Source organism: Lodderomyces beijingensis, assembly GCF_963989305.1.
Source record: "Lodderomyces beijingensis strain CBS 14171 genome assembly, chromosome: 4".
NCBI classification, from domain to species: domain Eukaryota; kingdom Fungi; phylum Ascomycota; class Pichiomycetes; order Serinales; family Debaryomycetaceae; genus Lodderomyces; species Lodderomyces beijingensis.
Window position 1 is genome coordinate 1,825,058 of NC_089973.1, and position 17,202 is coordinate 1,842,259.

Sequence of the window (17,202 nt, forward strand, 5' to 3'; positions counted from 1 at the left end):
TATTCACACAATTTGTAATTTTACAACTCTGACTGGTCCATGAATCAAGTAAGTTTCGAAATCGAATAGAAAATTTGAGCTGCCGACCCATCGGTCAAAGCGGTCCTCAACGGTTGGTTTTCGTTGCCGCTGCAGTAGTTGCCTGCATCATAAGCGTACGACACACCGCTTGAGCTGCCAGCAATCAGGACATAGTTTGCAAACAGGCTCTTTACCAGCGTATACGATGAAGCATAGTGTCCACTGCGGCCAAGCTGGTCAAACAAGTATACAAAGTTCGCCTGCGTGAATAAAGACGGGTTGTAACCTTCAACGTGTCCAATGGTGATTAGGTCAGCAAACCCTGCAAACAACAAATGGACATAACAAAGCGGATTGTTCCAGGCGCCGTTGGAGTTCAAGAATGTCGGTTTTGTTAATGTTGCAGTTGCTTTGCTCATGGCAATGTTCAAGTACGACGCGTTTCCCGTGGCTTTGTAAAGGTACGTATAGGCCGAGATGGCAGCGCCAACTGTATATGTAAGCTTGCCTTTGTTGACTTGCCACGTATCCTTGCTTAATCCGTCGTAATAGAATCCATCCAGTGGGTCGGTCAAATGCTGGTCCAACCACGCAAGACAGCTGGTAGCAAACGTGAGCAAACTGGCGTCATTCACATACTGGTAGAGCTTTGCCGCGGAGAACGCTGCCTCGGCCGTGGATATCGAGGCGATGTACGAGGAGCCGACTTTCCACGTGACTCCGCCCACGGACGACCATTGCGACTGGATCAAGTGCATCAAGTTTGTAGCGGTAGTGAGTAGCGTTTGGTTATTCGTCAACAGCCATGCTTCCAAAAACACCCATAAAACCTGCGCATTATCGTCTGTGTAGATTTCATTCCCGCCGGGAGAACTCGTGAACCAGCCTTGTGGGTTTTGGTACTTGTACAAGCTCAGTATCACGAGATTTGTCTTGTCGACATCTTTCGAATCGACAACTGCTTTCGCAGCAACAGCAGCGTCCCATACCACAGCGTAGTTGAATGCCGGGTTGCATGAAGGGTCATATGAGTTGAAAGACTGGTACTGGGCATTCCAAAACGTGGACCATGTTGCGTTCAACGCCGACTGGTACGCGCCTGCTGGGTCGAATGCAGCTCGCTTGGTTATGGGTGTTGCAAAGGCAAGCTGCACGAGACAGAAGATAATTAGGACTTTCATTCGACGAGCCAGGAGTCATGGGCACCTGCGAACAAGAAGAACGACATGGCCTTCATTTTATATTGGCATTAATGGGCTAAACGAAGTGGGGTGAATGGTGGAGGAGAGGAAGGGGGGGAAGCTAAACATACCTGCCATTCCATCAATTAAACACAACCTTGGTATCTTCAAACTCTGGATCGAAAGAAAAAAAATGCGCAATTGCTAATAAAAAAAAAATGGCCGTTTCAGTTTTTCGGTATCAGGAAAGTAATTTATTTCTATCTTGAGGCTCCCTCCTCCTTCCAAGATTTTTTTGTTTCATGATTGAAAATTAACCGTTTCACATCGGATGCTCGGGATAGTGGAGAGTGTTTGAGCCCTTGTTGCAACCCTGCCAAAGTTTAGCGACTGCAAAAAAAGCAAAAAAAAAGCAACTCGCTGTTTTTGTGTCACATTTGTACGGGATAAAGGATCAGGAGCTATTTGAAAGGAGTGGGAAGGGCAATGAGGTGAAGTGAGTGAGAGCAAGGCGTCCCACGGGAGACGTGGATAGGGAAAGGGGGCCATGAAGTTCACCACTGAGTGTGTGTGTGTATGTGCCAAATGTTGTATTTATTTTGTAAAAACTGCAGAAAGAGAACCTGAGTTTCGTGAAGCCTAGTTGAATATGCCGCTAATAGGTCTGGCCTTGGATTGGGCCCCTAGTGCAATTGCAGGGTGCTGAATTTTTATTCACTTGTTTATTCTCTCACGAGATTAGAAAAGAAAGAAGACAGAGATGCTTTTTTCTTACACTGGCTACACTTGTGAAACTGCTGAAACTGTAGCTGGTGATGAAACCGGTGGTAATAAACGCAGGTAATTATGGGGCCTAATCGGGCAATTGGTTTGATTTTGTGCGCCCAATCTGCGGAAAAACAATTGCGAAAAAGGGGGCATTTTCCCCCTCAACACCCCCCAATAACAATTTGTCCTCCGTCCATTTCGACCAAGTGCTGTTCACCATGACAAATCCCATCTGTTGATGAGCGCCAATACCGCTGCTATTGTACACTGCAGTAATTTTTTGTTTTCTTTTTTTTTTCAAAGTTGCTGTGTGTGTGTGTGTTCATCAATGCCTGAGATAAGCCCGAACCCAGCGACTAAAAATGCACCGAAATCGTCAAACAAAGTAACACCTCAACAAAGATCTACCTGCTACATCTATACAAAATACCCAGTTGAAAATAGAAGCACAGGTTTCTTTGTTTTATGTTTTATGTTTTTCTTCATGTTGTTGGCGACTTCATGGCTCAAAACTCTACAGTTTCAACTTTTGTCCAGTTCAAACTTTGACCTGCTTGCTTTTCTTCTGCGTGGCGTATCTTTGCCAATTTCTGTCCTGGGGCATCCACACCTTGGGCCATGTGCTCTTTTCTCTATGTGGGTTGCATGCGCTTTGTTTATCTCGACAACAATCGGGCGCACAATTTAAGCCACCTGGTGTTGGAGCCAACTCAGTTCCCACGAGAAGCACGTGCATCCATCGGTTGATTTTTTTTCCGACCGAGATCACAATCGTGGAGTCCTCCCCTTCCAAATTACCATCAGTTCCAAAACACCATATTGAGGCATGGTCTACGAGCCTTGTTGATCTGCGACTGATACGACTAGAAAAGAGAGGACAAAAAAAAAGAAAGAAATCAGAAAAATGGCAAACTGAAGAGAAATCCAAAATTAGAACCATCTTCTTTTTAAAAAAATTGGGAAAAGTGATAAACTTATGTATCATGCAATATGTAATAAAGTAAATAGCCATTAGTTTTAGCTGCCTCCATCACCGTGTTTTCTTTTTCAATAGTGATTACACTGTCGTCGAATTTAAACCATTGGCCCTGCCCACCTTTGGCATACACAACATAATGGCCCGTGCTCACCAGCCCAATGTGGCACACCACTGAAAACAACTCATAGATCTTCATCTCGTCCGCGTCATTGACCGTGTATTTAGCAAGGTCCAAAAAGGGCGGCACCTGCACTGGTATTTCGACTTTTGAAGAGGTGTCGTTCAGAATGTTATGGTTGAACCGTTTCAATTGGATGGACAACACAGGAGGAGTCGACTTCAACTTCAAGGTCTTTGACGCGCCCGATTGTTTCAAGCAGTTTTTACAGGATATCTTCGACTCGAGCTCTTCTTCACGCGTGAACGAGTCGAGACAAGTGACCAAGTTGATGGTGCCCTCCTGGTCCTTTTTAATGAGACTCAGAGACAACTCCAACGAGAGCTCAAACGTGGGAGGGTCAACTGTGATGTTTTCGGCTCCACATTGGCATCGAACGCAACTTTGCAACTCAAAGCTGAAACACGCGTGGCCAACACAGGTACATGGGTGTTCTTCTTCTTCTTCTCCTCCTTCTGCTTCTTCTTTTATGACTCTGATGTGGTCCAGATGAAACTCGTTCAATAGAAATAGCCAAAACTCATGCGCGTCTTGTTCTTGGAAACCGGCAAGAGATTTCTGCTTATACCACGCGGTGGATAACAAGTTTGTCATGCCATAGCCCTTGATGTCTTGCGCCGTGAAAAAATCCTTAAAGATGCCATCTATGCTGCATGTGATGCAAGCATTGTCTTCGTTTAAAGTGCCGGTTACCTCTTGGTTGTAAAGGTACTTGCAGTTGAAATAGTGGAGGTCATTATTGATAAACTGGCACCTGACAATGGGGTTATGTATAAACGTTTGAAGTATCGAGCTCATGAAACAAGTGGATCCCAAATTGATGAACCCTTTTAGTCCGAGCATCGAGAGTTTATTTGGGTTGTCGTAGTTTTCCATTTGGGAAATGTGTGGTCTTGTACCTTGCACTTGGCATCTCAAAAGCTCCAACAACGAGTGGTTTACGTAATTTTCGCACTTGAAGCAGTACAACAACCCCACCGCCAGATCAATGGCAAACATGTGCAGCGAGCTCTTGTAGTGCCGAATCGAGTGTTCATGACAACTGACGTTGGGGCACTGTAGACAAATCATGAGGTGGTAGAAGTTCGGTAGATGGCACTCGGAGCATCTTAGGCTCAGCCGTTTCTTCAGGGCGAGTTTTTCCCAATCCACAGTCGCTCCATCTTTCGTGCGATACGTCGTTGTGTCGCTGATGGGCTGAGATACGAGCACCGCTTGTCTATACGTGCCCAAGACTGTATCCTTGGCTCGCGACTCCAACACTTGGTCTAGATGCGCGCAAGAAGCTAGTGAGCCAAAGTTGTCTGGCACGCGATGAAACTGCAGCGGCAGATGCGAATGATGCACTCCGTTCAGATTCTGATTCGTCGCTGTGCTTCCGTTCTTGTATGGTTTCGTGTCGGCATTGCGAGTCTCTCCTGCTTCGACTACTCCCGATGCCGCTGCTGGCGCTGCTTTCGAAGGCGGCGTAGCTGACCGTATAGACATGATTTTTTAAAACCAAAATGCAAATGCTAAGAAATGGGCTTGGGAAACACCGTGAATAATTTTTTTTTTTATGATTTTAAAACTGAACTGAAGATGTGTTTTATGGAAATGCAAAAGTGTAAAAGGAAAGAAAAAAAATGAATATTAAAAATGATAGTTGGCTGGTGGTTGATCAGACACCTCCCATCGGCTATTTGGTATATGTCTGTGAGTGTATCTTGGATGGTCTGTTGATCTCTCTCTCTCTCTCTATCAATTACCACACACTGTGTGTCTCTCTCTCTTTTTTTTTCAACGTATTTTCTTTTGATTCAAAGGTTTTTTTTTTGCAATCACATCTCTCTATCTCTATCTGCTGCTTTTTCTGCCTGTGAATAGATGTATCGTGACCGCAAAGAATATAACAACGGGGGGTAGCTAGCGTTCACCCACCACCACCAAGAATACTCGGACCACGGCATTGCATTGACTGTAGGAGGCATGTCAAGAATGTAGAGAAACTGTCTCCTTTTCGAGGACAAGCAGGACGTACATTTGTATTTCATAAACTAGCACATTTACATAGTTAAGCTTTGAAAAGAATAGCCGATAATATGTTGCTGGGAATCTGGGGAACTTCCTCAATCATGTTGCTTGCCAAGTTCAACTCTGCCAACTCTATTCCAGCGCCTTGAAGCATTCCGAAATCAAACAGCTTGAAATAGTTGCTACTCAAATCCAAAAATTTCAAATTGGCAGGTTTCTCTGCAAATTCAATCTTGAACGATTGACTGTGTAGCTTGTTACCACTCAAACAGCACGACATCAACTTTGATGGAAGTACCGCGTCAAACTCGGCAATCTTGCACTTGTTGAGCTCAAGATGACGGAGACCCAGTGGTATAACAAAATTGCTAGTCACGACTGTGCCAAAAAAGTTATTGTTGGCAATCAAAGTGTTCAACTTGTCGGGGACCTTGATTTGAGAAACATCATTGATCCTGTTGTCCGATATTTGTAGCCATTCGAGACAAGGCATATCAGCAATTTTCACTTCTTTGATCTCATTCTGCTTCGCATTGATGGATTTAAGGCATGATGGGAGCTGCGATGACTCAACTTCCGTCAAGTGGTTACTCGAGAGATCGACATCTAGCAAATTTTCGAATTTCAGCAAGTCGACCCGCTTCAACTTGTTATGCGAAATATCCAAAATCTTCAAATCGGAAAAAAAGTGGCAGTCGTGTCCAAACTCGGACATGTCGCAGTCCTTCAAGCTCAATTGGGTAATGCGACACTGCTGAGCCAAACTCTTTAAATCAATCTGTTTGCAACCGTCTAAAATCAACTTTGTCAATCCACTGCCAGTCACTTGCAGAAGCAATGTGCCCGCCACATTGAGGGCGTGGGTCTGGTTGTGCAAAACACCCGTCTCGAGTCCACTACAATGTTGCAATGTAACGCTTTTGATGGGGATGCCGCTCAAGTCAACATCTTTCTTTAACGGGTTTCCCGAGATTAGCAACGTCTCCAATTTGGGCAATAGTGGAACACTCGCAATGTCATTGTTGACTAAACTCAACACTTCCAATTGACGGGGAAACGCCTGCTCCAGTAACCCTTTCAAGCAAACATCGGTTAGCATCAAGATTTTCAAAGTTGGAGGAAAGACAAAATTCCTCAGGATATTGCTAATCTCGGTCTTTGACACCTCTAGTTGAAGGAGACACTTGCACGCGGCTATCTTGTCCTTCAAATCCTTGACTTCGCAATCTGCAATCTTTAATCTTTGTAGTCTACCGAGTCGACAGTTGTTCTTGGGGCTCCATTTGCTCTTCATAATCGTTAATGCCTTTAATGAGTCGGGGAACGCTTGCATGTTTGAGCTTAGCGAACAGCTTATAAGCTCAAGTTTCCGCAATTGGTGAGGAAGCGTCAACTCCTTTGTTCTCGCAAAGGACAAGTTCAGCAAACTCAACGACGTCAAGTTCCTGAATCTGTGGAAAGTGCTGCTTATTGCAACTGAATTATCAAATTTAACCACTTCCAAATCGCGAAATTTCTTGGGGTAACTCTCAACTCGACCTTCCAATTTCACTTCTTCGCCATCTATGCAGAGGTATTTCAAGTCCTTGTTCAAGTTAAACTTGCTCAAGTTCATGGTCTTGACGTTATGGAAGGCCATGTCTCTCAAACTCGTGGGCAAGTAAGCAAAGTCGCAAATCTCCAACCCGTTAGCCACCAACAATTTCTCCAACTCGGGAGGCAAAAGGATCGGGGTATCGGTTAACGCGTCAAACACATACCCGTTGGCGTATTGGTGAAGGCCAACAAACAACCCCAACGATTTGATCTTTTTGTAAAATTCGGTGCTCTGAGTGAGCACTTCAAAGATGACGCGTATTTGGTTGACATAAGTGGCCAGCATCCGAACGTGAACCGAGGCTATATTCGACTCAATGAGCGCTTCCTTTTCTTTGAAAAACTTCATCATTTGCAAAAGAATACTGCACCCGCTGTTGTTTAGTATCAAATCAATGTACAAGTCGCGCGCCTTGGGCCCACTGTTGAAATACTGCAGCATTACTCTACCAGGGTTTACAATTCTCGTCGAGATGTAAATGACGCTCTCCTCGGTCAAATCTGGCACTTCCTCTCCAAACCTTAATGACTTTGCCACCTCAATCTCTCGGGCAAATTTTCTTCCACCTGAAGAAAAAAACAAATCATAATCCTGTGAGACCCAATAGCTTACGGCTGGGTTCTTAGATTCAGTAAGCGTACAAGTGTTGACCACGATGGGGGAGTAGCAAGCGAGGTTCTCGTTGTTGAACAATTTAAACTTCTTTACTACTGGCTGCAAATGCAACGCTGCTGCAATGGGGTTTTCTTTTGTCTCGGTGCAATCCTCTTTACAACCAGAATCTTTGGGTTTTGTCTCGCCAGCATCTCCTGATTCACGGCCCGCCGTTGCCGAGGAAGGAAAATCCATTTTCGACTCAAGCGGCGATGCTCCAACTACTCCCACAGCTTCAACAGAGCTATCCATCGACGCCAAGCCCTTGCCGACGCGTCTCCTGCCTCCTCCTCCTCCTCCTCCCTTTTCCAGGTTCTCTGCAATAGGCACGTTCAAGTTGAGCGCTTGAAGCACAGTCTTCTCGTAGCCCACGCTCCTGACAACCAAGTCGTCGTCATTGAACTTGTCCTCTTTGCGGTCATGCAGGTCGGATTTGTCAGCCAAGTCTTCCAACATGACCGAGTTGAGATTGGTCGCCAAATGGTCCTCCTCTAGCGCCGCGTCCATGTTTTTGAAACTAGAAACACTTTTTGCCAGGATGTGATCGATCATGCTCCCTGTTTCGATTATAAGATCGTTGATCTTATCGCCGACTATAGATTCCATTCGTATTAGGGAGGATTATATGGCTTCTTCAGGGGGGTGGGAGAGGGGTCTTTCTGTTATGAATTGAGTTTTATTCCTTTTTTTTGCCCTTTTTTTTTGGTTGTAAAATCGGAAAGGGAGGTTGTAGAAGGAGGATAGGAAAGGATTTGAGGTGTGCAAGTGGGGACGCTACCGGCTCAACCAGGAAAACCACATACAAAGGTAGGAAATGTGTCAAGCTTCAGCCACTTTTCCTAATTATAAAAGTCATCATCATCGTCGTGATCATCATCATCATTGTCATTTCGAAGTGATTTCTTAGCAAATCTCAATTTTCTTGCTTCTCGTGCATCTTCGTCGTCGTCATTCATCACCAACCTCTTGTCTGTATCTTTGACAGCTCCAACGTCGACCAAAACTCTTTCCAAGTCCTCAATCGTAGTTGAGTTGCCGCCCAATTGAGTGAGGGTGATGTATTGCTTCAAGACGTTGGCGTTGTGGTATATAATCAAGGTCGGGCAATTGGACTCGGGGTAGTTCTCAATGCACCTTTGAGCAGGTATGTCGCAGAATTTCACCTCTGGAAATTTCGCAGCCAATTGAACCAAGAGCGAGTAAAGGAGCCTGCTCTGTAGGCTGGATTGCAAGGATAGCTCAACGACGACAAAAGTTTCGTGTGACGCCTTTGTGACCTCGTCTGCATACTCGCTCTTGCTCACTGGCAACACCAGCCCAAACTTCTGCTTTTCTGCTAGTTTTTTGATCTCGTTGAGTCTCTTCAGCTTGTAAAAGTTCAAAAACTCCTCGTCTTCTTCGTCTTCCAACGCGTCTAATTCATCCAAGTCTTTGTTCTCTAATCGATTGTCGTGCTGTTTCTTCAACGCCTCGTCCAATGCTTCTTCCAATTGTTCCGTTGGAGACGGAGGCTTTTCCGGTATGACTCCATGCGCCCTGAGGATATCGTTCCACTCAGTGTCTTCGTCGGGATTCACCTCGACGGGTATTTTCATGTTGGGATCCATGACCTCGGATGTTTTTTTTTGTTTTGGTGGTGGTTCTTTTTCTACACAGTGATGGGAAGATCGGTTCCTGTGAATACCGTGGAGGATGGTGAGAAAGAAAAAAGAGAACATCTCTGGCAACTGGCTGTATCGAATCCATCTTGTCACGTGATTCACTATACTCGGTCAAGAGTCCAAGTCCGAGGTGCGTGGGAAACGCCAGCGATGGGTCATATCCCAGACCCCAATCCGTCGATTCTGGGTTCATGGATGGGGTGCCTTGACAAGTACTCATGAGAGCTTGCCCCTCCTAGTAGTCTAGATTGCAGTACACTTTCACTGAGGCCAAATGACCCGGAAATTTTTTGTCTTAACAGTCATCGTAGAATGTCCCTCTAAATTCTTCCTCTCTAAGTTCTTCTGAAAAATTGACATGGACAAAACAGAATCATTTTGCTGCTACTCCAAACAAAGCTCAGTAATCAATTCTTTTTTTTTATTAAGTTATATATACAGTGAACAAAACATGTTAAAATCAGCACGGGGCAACAGGCGGTTTCTCGACCATTCCCTCCCCCGGGCTCAGTTTATAAATTTTTTCTATCATGGCAAGCAAAAATAAATATGTGACTTTGGCTGTGTGTGTGACCCTCTTCTTTTCAATAATCGTCTCTACGACCCAAAACAAAAATGTCGGAAATCGTCCCTCATCTCGTCGCACTTTGGCGTATGGAGCGCAATCGACGCTTACTCGGAAGTAGCCTTGTGCAAGTAGGTGATCAAATCGTTTCTGTCCTTTGGCTTCTTCAAACCACCGAAAGCCATCTTGGTGCCTGGGATGTACTTCTTGGGGTTCTCCAAGTAGTCAGACATGGTCTGCTCGGACCAAACGACACCTTTCTTCTTGTTGGCCTCGGTGTAGGAGTAACCCTCAGCGTGACCCGATTGTCTGCCGAAAACACCGTGCAAGTTTGGACCAACCTTGTTAGGACCGCCCTTTTCGACGGTGTGGCATTGCAAGCATCTGGTCTTGAACAAAGTGGCACCTTTCTTTTCTGAACCTTTTTCAAATGGAGCTGGCATTATGTATAGAAAAAATTCAAATCTATTTCGAGTTGAAAACTGTAGATCGAGTGAACCGGAGCAGAGTGGAAAACGATGTGGTAGTACTTGAGCCTCTTTATATAGTGGTGAAAAATAAACCGAAGAAAAAAAAAATCGAGTGTAGCTTGCTCTATGTAGACTGTCATTCGAACGAGCTTCTCAATTTATTAATTTTCTGCCAGAGATTGGCTCAGACGGTGCTTATTGCAAACTACCGAGTTTTCATTGGCTGGAATTGCAATGCAAAAAAAAAAAAAAAAAAAAACAGAGCCATGTAGAGCAACACACCTCCAGACAGTTTGTTGGTTTGTGTTTCATGTGTAGCAACTAATGTCCCTACGCGGACAAGTCATGCAATTTGCGCGGAATACAGAACTGAATGAGCATGGGGAAAGAGAAATGCAAGTGTTGGAAGTTTGGCTGTATCTGTTCGAATGTGGCCAAAACTCGTTGTTCAAACAATAGAAGAAGAAGAAGAGAAAAAAAAGAAAAAAGAAAGACGGATTCCATTTGACGTGGTCTCAATTCCATTCCGGCTTGGGCTTCTTTTGCACTTTTTGAAGCTACGAGCTGGTAAATGCCAGGCTGCGGCGCAGGTTTTTCCGGAGCTCTCGCGAACCAAAAAACAACTTTGGCTGATCTTTAAACCTCTAGTCTGTCTACATAAACAACCCGTGCCGGCTCTTGTGGCTGAGATTTGGAATCCAGGGAAAAAGCTTCGAGTTTGGTCCTGGGGGGGGAAAGCTTGGGGTGATTCACGTTCTCATCGACTGGCTGTGATCCGAAGTTACCCGGCGCGCGAAAATTAAAAAAAAAAAAATTCTACGACATAGACTGCCGGAGCTTGTTCTTTTTGTTTGTGTCATGGTGCAACTTTAGAGAAATAAGTACGTTCACTCACGCAAAAACATGCAATTTTTCATCTTGGATGTTTGTGTATTGGCATGGCCTGAAATTAGCGATATAAGCGAATCATGGAGAAAAAGCTATATAGCTGTTGCTGTAGCCCAACAATCAGGTTCAGAGACATATGTGTGTGTGGAGAAAACTCAAGCTCAAATTTCATTAAACTGGTTTCAAATGACGAGGGTTTCTCCTATTGCTAATTCACAGTTTGCTCCTTGCTTTCTTTAAAAGTCACTTTCATCGATATTGGCCTTGTCGCACATTGACCTGAAAACGCCGCCCTCATTGAACAACTTCCAAGGCTCGCCCTTCTCAACAATCTGCCCCTTGTCCATCACAAGCACCCGGTCGTAGTCTAGTATCGTTTTCAATCTGTGGGCAATGCAAAGCACGGTGCAGTTTCTAAACTCCCGCGCAATCGTATTTTGAATCTTGAGGTCCGTGGCAAAATCAACAGAACTGGTTGCTTCGTCAAGGATGAGAATCTGCGCCTTGCGAACCAAGGCTCTGGCCAATGCAATGAGCTGCCTCTCGCCCAATGAAAAATTACCGCCGTCATCTTGCACAACTTGGTCCAAGTGGAATTTGTGAAGCAACTTGTAGTTGATCTCCGACGACGACGTTGGCAGATATTGCGCTGAAGAAGAAGAAAGCTGGGGTATTTGGCTCTTTTCAATCAAGCCCGCGGCGGACAAGGATCTCCACAAGTCGTAATCGCTATGCTCGTTAAAAGGATCCAAATTTTTCCGAATTGTGCCTTGGAAAAGCACGGGATCCTGGGGAATGATTGATAGTTTCGACCTCAAGTCAAACAAACCCATGCGCGAAATATCCAAGCCGTCAATTTCAATCTTCCCCTGTTCTATCTCGGTGAGTCGATACAACCCGGACATGATGGACGATTTGCCTGCACCTGTTCTTCCACAAATTCCAACTTTTTCACCGGGGTAGAAATTCACGCTCAACCCTTTTAGCACCAACGGCAAGTCCGGTCTGTATCTGAGATGGACGTCCTTGAATGTGACGTACCCGGAAGCCGGCCATTCTGGTGGCGGCGTGTTTTCAACAATAGTGTAAGGAGACTCCTGCGGCAAATCGAACGCGTACTCGTACAATCTCTCGACTGAATTCATTTCGTTTTCGACGGCGGTCATCGACCTGATGGTCAAGGACAACACTCCCACTAGTTGCATCACGTAGTTCAACAACAACCCAGTTGATGACGCACTGATGTTGAACTGCTCGGTGATGCAGAGCATGCAAATGATCAATGCAAAAGCTGAGGTAATGACGTCCAAGTGGACACAGAGCCAACGCTGGGTTGCAATCGACAAGTAGTAGGCTTCATTCATCTTGTTCAAGAACCGATCATTCTTTTTGATAAAGTCGGACTCGGCATTGAACGCTTTGATGGTGGCCATCCCCGTTAAAGTCTCATTGAAATTGTTGTAAACCAACGATCTCTGCGTCGCCTCCAATCGCTTAATCTCCCGCGACGAGCCTTGGTAAAAATTGGCTAAAAATACAAATGCAAATGCCAAGAATGGTACGGCAGCGACAAAGTAAGGCAAGTAGCTAGAGCATAGGACAATGATGCCGATGATCAATGCCAATGGGAAAATAAACAATCTCATCTGCTCCCCAATCTCGTTATCCAAGGAGTCGGTATCCTTTGTAAACCGATTCAAAATTCTTCCCAATGGCGTGGTGTCCATATAAGACATGGGCGCGTGCAAGATTTTGCTCACCGCTTTCAAGTTGAGGAAATTGGCGGAACAATCTTGCATGTAGGCCAACATACTAAACTCAATTCCCGTGAAAATCACAGTCAAAACAGCAAATATCACATAAAAGATAATGTAAAACCGATCATCACGCCCGCTAAATTTCTTCTCGATCCAGAATGAGAGCCAGGTGTTTGTAAACACTTGGAAAAACGTGGCAATACAAATCACCACGAAAAAACAGGGAATCGCCAATTTGCCAAAGACTCCAGAGCCCAACTCAATGTATTTTTTGTATATTTTCCACGAAATTGCATTTGTAGCGCGCTCTTCATCGGTGGTGGTCCTTCTCATTACATCTTCTTGGTCGACATCACCCCGGAACGGATTAATGTCATTGTTGGAGATGGTCACGTGGTAGTCGGAATTCGTCAAGCCCTCATCTGCATCTGCTTCTGCATCTCGCGACTCCTTGACATGTTGGATAAGTTTTCCAAATTGCGCATTCTCCCGCGTCAATTTAGCGACCGAGCCAACAGATACAGACCCGCGCTCAATAAAGACCACCTTGTCTGCAAAATCCGCCAATCCTAGCTGGTGCGTGGCTAAAACAATGGTCTTGTCCTTGAGCAAGCCTCGAAATAGATGAACCACTATATGTCTTGCAACTTTTGAGTCAACAGCAGATATCACATCATCAAACAATAGAATGTCCGCATCAGTATAACATGCTCGAGCTAGGTTGATTCGTGCCTTTTGGCCTCCAGATAAGGTTATACCACGCTCTCCAATCTCGGTATTGTCTCCAGCTGGTAAAAGAAGCATATCATCCTCGAGAGCACAAGCAAAGAGCACTCGTTTGTACTTTTGAGCATCATAAGGTTTGCCAAACAAAATGTTCTCGCGCACGGTTGCATTCTGGATCCATGGAGACGAACACAATAGCACTTCGCCGTATCTCTCAATCAACCCGCTGTTTGGGTTTGACAACCTCATGTCGCCCGCCAAAGCGCTCAATAATGAAGTCTTGCCCGACCCGATCACGCCCGTGATGATGACAAACTCTTGCTTCTTTATGTGCAAGCTAACATCCTTCAAGCCTGCGAAAAAATTTTGATCCTGGTCTTCTGTACATGCAAATGTGGAAATTGAGGCATCATCGTCATCGTCTTCTTCACTTTCAACGCGGGCTTTTGTGTACGATGAGGCTCGGCTTTTGCTGTCATCCGAGTCCCAGAGCTCGGAATCCAAGCTGTCCTGGAAAGAGTCCCACTTGAAATCAGCGTGGGAAACAGCAATGGCTACGTTGTCACTACTTTTACCCCTACCCCAGTATTTTTTCTCCGGTTCAAGTACCTGCACTCTGAGATTCAGGGTGGACTCCTCCTCTGCTGATAAATAGTCGTTACATCTTCTAAATCCAATCAAGGCATCTGCCCCCGTAGCCAAAGCAATTGGGAGCAACATAATGGCTTGAGCAAGAATGGCATACAATGACAAGGAGCTAAACACCTCCCCGGGTGTCTTCATGCTCCCCGTGGCCCACATGGTGATAAACGAAATCATCGAAGTCAAAACTGGCAATGTCAACGCGTAAGCCGTGATGAAATTCCTCAACACCTTGATTGTGAAAAGATGCTTCATCTCGCTGTTGCGCACTTTGGTAACAGCTTCTTTGTAAGCGCTTTCCCAAGCGTAGAACTTGATGACTTTGAGATTATTCAAAATCTCCCGCATTAGAGACACCCTCTTGTCTGTGAATTGCACAACTTTTTCCCGCGTGGTGTATAGTTTCCGTGTCAACAAAACGCAAACCACCAACGAGATTATAAATAAACCGATCCCCACCAACGAGGCTGCTCCAATGTGGAGAACCAAGATTGTGATTGATATTATGACAGGTATCGGGAAGCAAAGGACCAAAGGCTGGAACCCAATCGCGAGGTCGATTCGCGACAAGTCCGTGCTCATCAAACTGGTGACTCGCCCCACGGTGAACTTGTGTTTTGACTTTGCGCTCAACTTAAACGACTTCATCAACAATGCTTTTGTCAAAATGGCCTTTGACTGCGCCCCGCAAATCATGGCATTGTGGAAAAAGTGGTTGAGAAGTAGTCCATTGACAAACACCAATACCACAGCACCAATTGTTAATGCGACCCCTCTAGTGTAAGTAGTGTAAACCCTGAAATATCTGTACTGGACGTAGTCTATCAATTGCCGGGTGATCAATGGCGAGCAGGATATGCAGACAAAGGCCAAGGAGAGGCATAGGCATGAAAGAATGTATTGCCATTTAAATGTGAGAAACAAAGCATAAGGGATTGCGTACGGTGGCCATTCCTCCGAGTCTGGATGTCTATTTTTATCTCGGTTTCCGTTTTGGTTGCCGTCTTGGTTTCTGCATTTATTTCGGTGTTTGGCCAAGATCTTGTTGAGATTTGCTTGCCATTTTTCATGCAAGTGTTCGACTTCCAAGTCACGTGTGAGCTTAAATAGATCACCAGCGTACAAGGTGCGTTTATAACCTTTTTTCAACACGGGCCACAACCACCAAAAACCGAGCCGCATAAAGAGATTGGTCTTATGCCAAGGGTACTCGACTCTCTCGCTTTCGCATGGCACTTCGGGTACTTTTTTCGAAAACAACCACGAGAATAGTCTCTTCTCGTTGCGTATCTCGGGCTGTTTCTCCAAGCACGTCAAGTTCTCGTATCGTTGTGTTGGGATCTCGGCTTCTTCCTTTTGTGGTTGCAAATCGTAAGGGTTGGCAGTTGTAGTTTCAAATCCATCCAACGACAGATCGGTGCATGAGAAGTTCGTCGTGAACCTCCTCATGAGGTCCTTTCTGCTGTATATGGGAGCCTGAGCCCTTGGGGCCTCCCAATGTAGCAGGGGGGCCCTACTCGTCTCGGTCATTTCCACGTAGTTGTAGTTGTTGTAGTAGTGGTGGTGGCGGTGAAGGGGTGCATCGCGGTTATGAGCGCCTTTTAGATGTGCATGCTCCGGCCTTTGAAAATCTGCCAACTCCGTCTCGTCGTTGAACATGCGGTTGTTTGACCGTTGGACCCTGCTCATCTTGCTTGAAGGTACTTATGTTTGCAGCTTGGAATCTTTTTGAGAAAAACAGAAAATTGCGATCGTGTTTCTGAAGTGTGGATATTGATTCCGTTTGGGCTAGATTTTTTTGATCTTTCCTCAAGGTTCACCTGAATGAAAGTTGCCCTTTCTTTTTTTTTGAATACTTTTTACCTTGATTCGCCGATGCAAAAATTTTTGAAGAAGGTCCAGGTGCTTTTATAGGATCTTTTGTAAAAAGAGTGCTCGCAATCCGGACCTGTAACTATACAAGCCTTATCAGAATTCCTAACAAACTCCCTGCCTACAACGGAGGAGGGGAGAAGGGTGGAGGAGAAGAACAGATCAATTGGGGGAGCTGGGGCTGAGTTGAGGACAAAAAGAGGACTCCGCATTTACTAATTTAGGGCATCTATTATTTGCAAGGTGAGTTGCAAAAAGGAAAATCGAAATTTTTGCTCTTTACTTACTTGTTAATAAGTTTGCCTACTTTCAATGTATATATTATTGTTGTTGTTGTTGCTGCTACTGTTGTGTTACAGTCTAACAATGTTGCAATTTATTTTGAGGGGCAAAGAGGGGCTTTTTTTTCAAAATAATATTCGATATTGAACTGATTAGTAGCTTTGACAGGACCCCTTTTGGACGAAGCACCAGATTAGACACTTTTTTTTTAGTGCTAATAAGGATCACACGATCAATTAACGAAATGACTATAAAGCTCATACGTTTCTAAATCGAGTTGTTAGGAGCTTTTAATTAAAACGTTCTTTCCACGGTGAGCTCATCCCTCTCTCTCTCTCGTTTTCGGTATCTGAAGAGTCTTTTGAATATTTCGAAACAAATTGTGTCAAAAAAAAAAATTATAAAGTGAAAAGATTATTTGGAGTGTCAACGAACTTCCATATGGTTAGGGATTTCCTCAAACGGCAACTCAAATTTTTTTGATAGGAAAAAGATTTTCAACCCCACTTCAGTCACCGGCAGTGGCAAGGAAAGTGACAGTAGCGGCGACTCCGGTAGTGGCAACGGCAACTGGATTAACACCCAATGCATCCCGATTATGCATGTACCAGTACAATAAGGCTATGTGAGCAGGGGGGCTTTTCTGCTTCCCGAAGCATTATATTTTGTTAGCCACTGCTCAACAATTGTACAGAACGGTAACTGATCTGGTGTCTTTTTGCTGAGAAGAGTCTCGTGAGAAGTCAAGTGGGGTAGATTTAATGTAAGCCATTGGACGATATGGGAAGCTTGCTCAGAAACAATACATCAGCCTTGGCTGCAATGTATGTGCAGGTTTACGTGTGTGCGGAGAAGCCCTCTTTTTTGAGTCTAGCAAACACGGCCTTGTCTTTGCAATTCTCTTTGGCTTCTGTCTCTTTTTCCATGTTGTGTTCCCTTGCTTGTTAC

General features: G+C 44.9%; 6 protein-coding genes across 6 annotated transcripts; all 6 read right to left on the reverse strand. All coding sequences in view use genetic code 12, as the record gives it.

Moving 5' to 3' along the window:
• Nucleotides 1-44: 44 nt before the first annotated feature.
• LODBEIA_P38050 (uncharacterized protein) lies at nt 45-1,340 on the reverse strand (the record flags this gene model as incomplete). Its single annotated transcript, XM_066973956.1, has 2 exons — nt 45-1,195; nt 1,334-1,340. The coding sequence occupies 2 exons, from the start codon at nt 1,338-1,340 to the stop codon at nt 45-47; spliced, it is 1,158 nt and encodes a 385-aa protein (XP_066830743.1).
• Nucleotides 1,341-2,944: 1,604 nt separating this feature from the next.
• On the reverse strand, nt 2,945-4,615 carry LODBEIA_P38060 (uncharacterized protein; the record flags this gene model as incomplete). The annotated part of the gene is made up of 1 exon (XM_066973957.1): nt 2,945-4,615. One exon carries the CDS (start codon nt 4,613-4,615, stop codon nt 2,945-2,947), a length of 1,671 nt encoding a protein of 556 aa, XP_066830744.1.
• Nucleotides 4,616-5,180: 565 nt separating this feature from the next.
• Nucleotides 5,181-7,943, reverse strand: LODBEIA_P38070 (uncharacterized protein; the record flags this gene model as incomplete). Its single annotated transcript, XM_066973958.1, has 1 exon — nt 5,181-7,943. The coding sequence occupies one exon, from the start codon at nt 7,941-7,943 to the stop codon at nt 5,181-5,183; it is 2,763 nt and encodes a 920-aa protein (XP_066830745.1).
• Nucleotides 7,944-8,230: 287 nt separating this feature from the next.
• LODBEIA_P38080 (uncharacterized protein) lies at nt 8,231-8,998 on the reverse strand (the record flags this gene model as incomplete). Its single annotated transcript, XM_066973959.1, has 1 exon — nt 8,231-8,998. The coding sequence occupies one exon, from the start codon at nt 8,996-8,998 to the stop codon at nt 8,231-8,233; it is 768 nt and encodes a 255-aa protein (XP_066830746.1).
• A 726-nt stretch (nt 8,999-9,724) lies between these two features.
• On the reverse strand, nt 9,725-10,060 carry LODBEIA_P38090 (uncharacterized protein; the record flags this gene model as incomplete). Its single annotated transcript, XM_066973960.1, has 1 exon — nt 9,725-10,060. One exon carries the CDS (start codon nt 10,058-10,060, stop codon nt 9,725-9,727), a length of 336 nt encoding a protein of 111 aa, XP_066830747.1.
• Nucleotides 10,061-11,211: 1,151 nt separating this feature from the next.
• LODBEIA_P38100 (uncharacterized protein) lies at nt 11,212-15,789 on the reverse strand (the record flags this gene model as incomplete). The annotated part of the gene is made up of 1 exon (XM_066973962.1): nt 11,212-15,789. The coding sequence occupies one exon, from the start codon at nt 15,787-15,789 to the stop codon at nt 11,212-11,214; it is 4,578 nt and encodes a 1,525-aa protein (XP_066830748.1).
• Between the last annotated feature and the right edge of the window lie 1,413 nt (nt 15,790-17,202).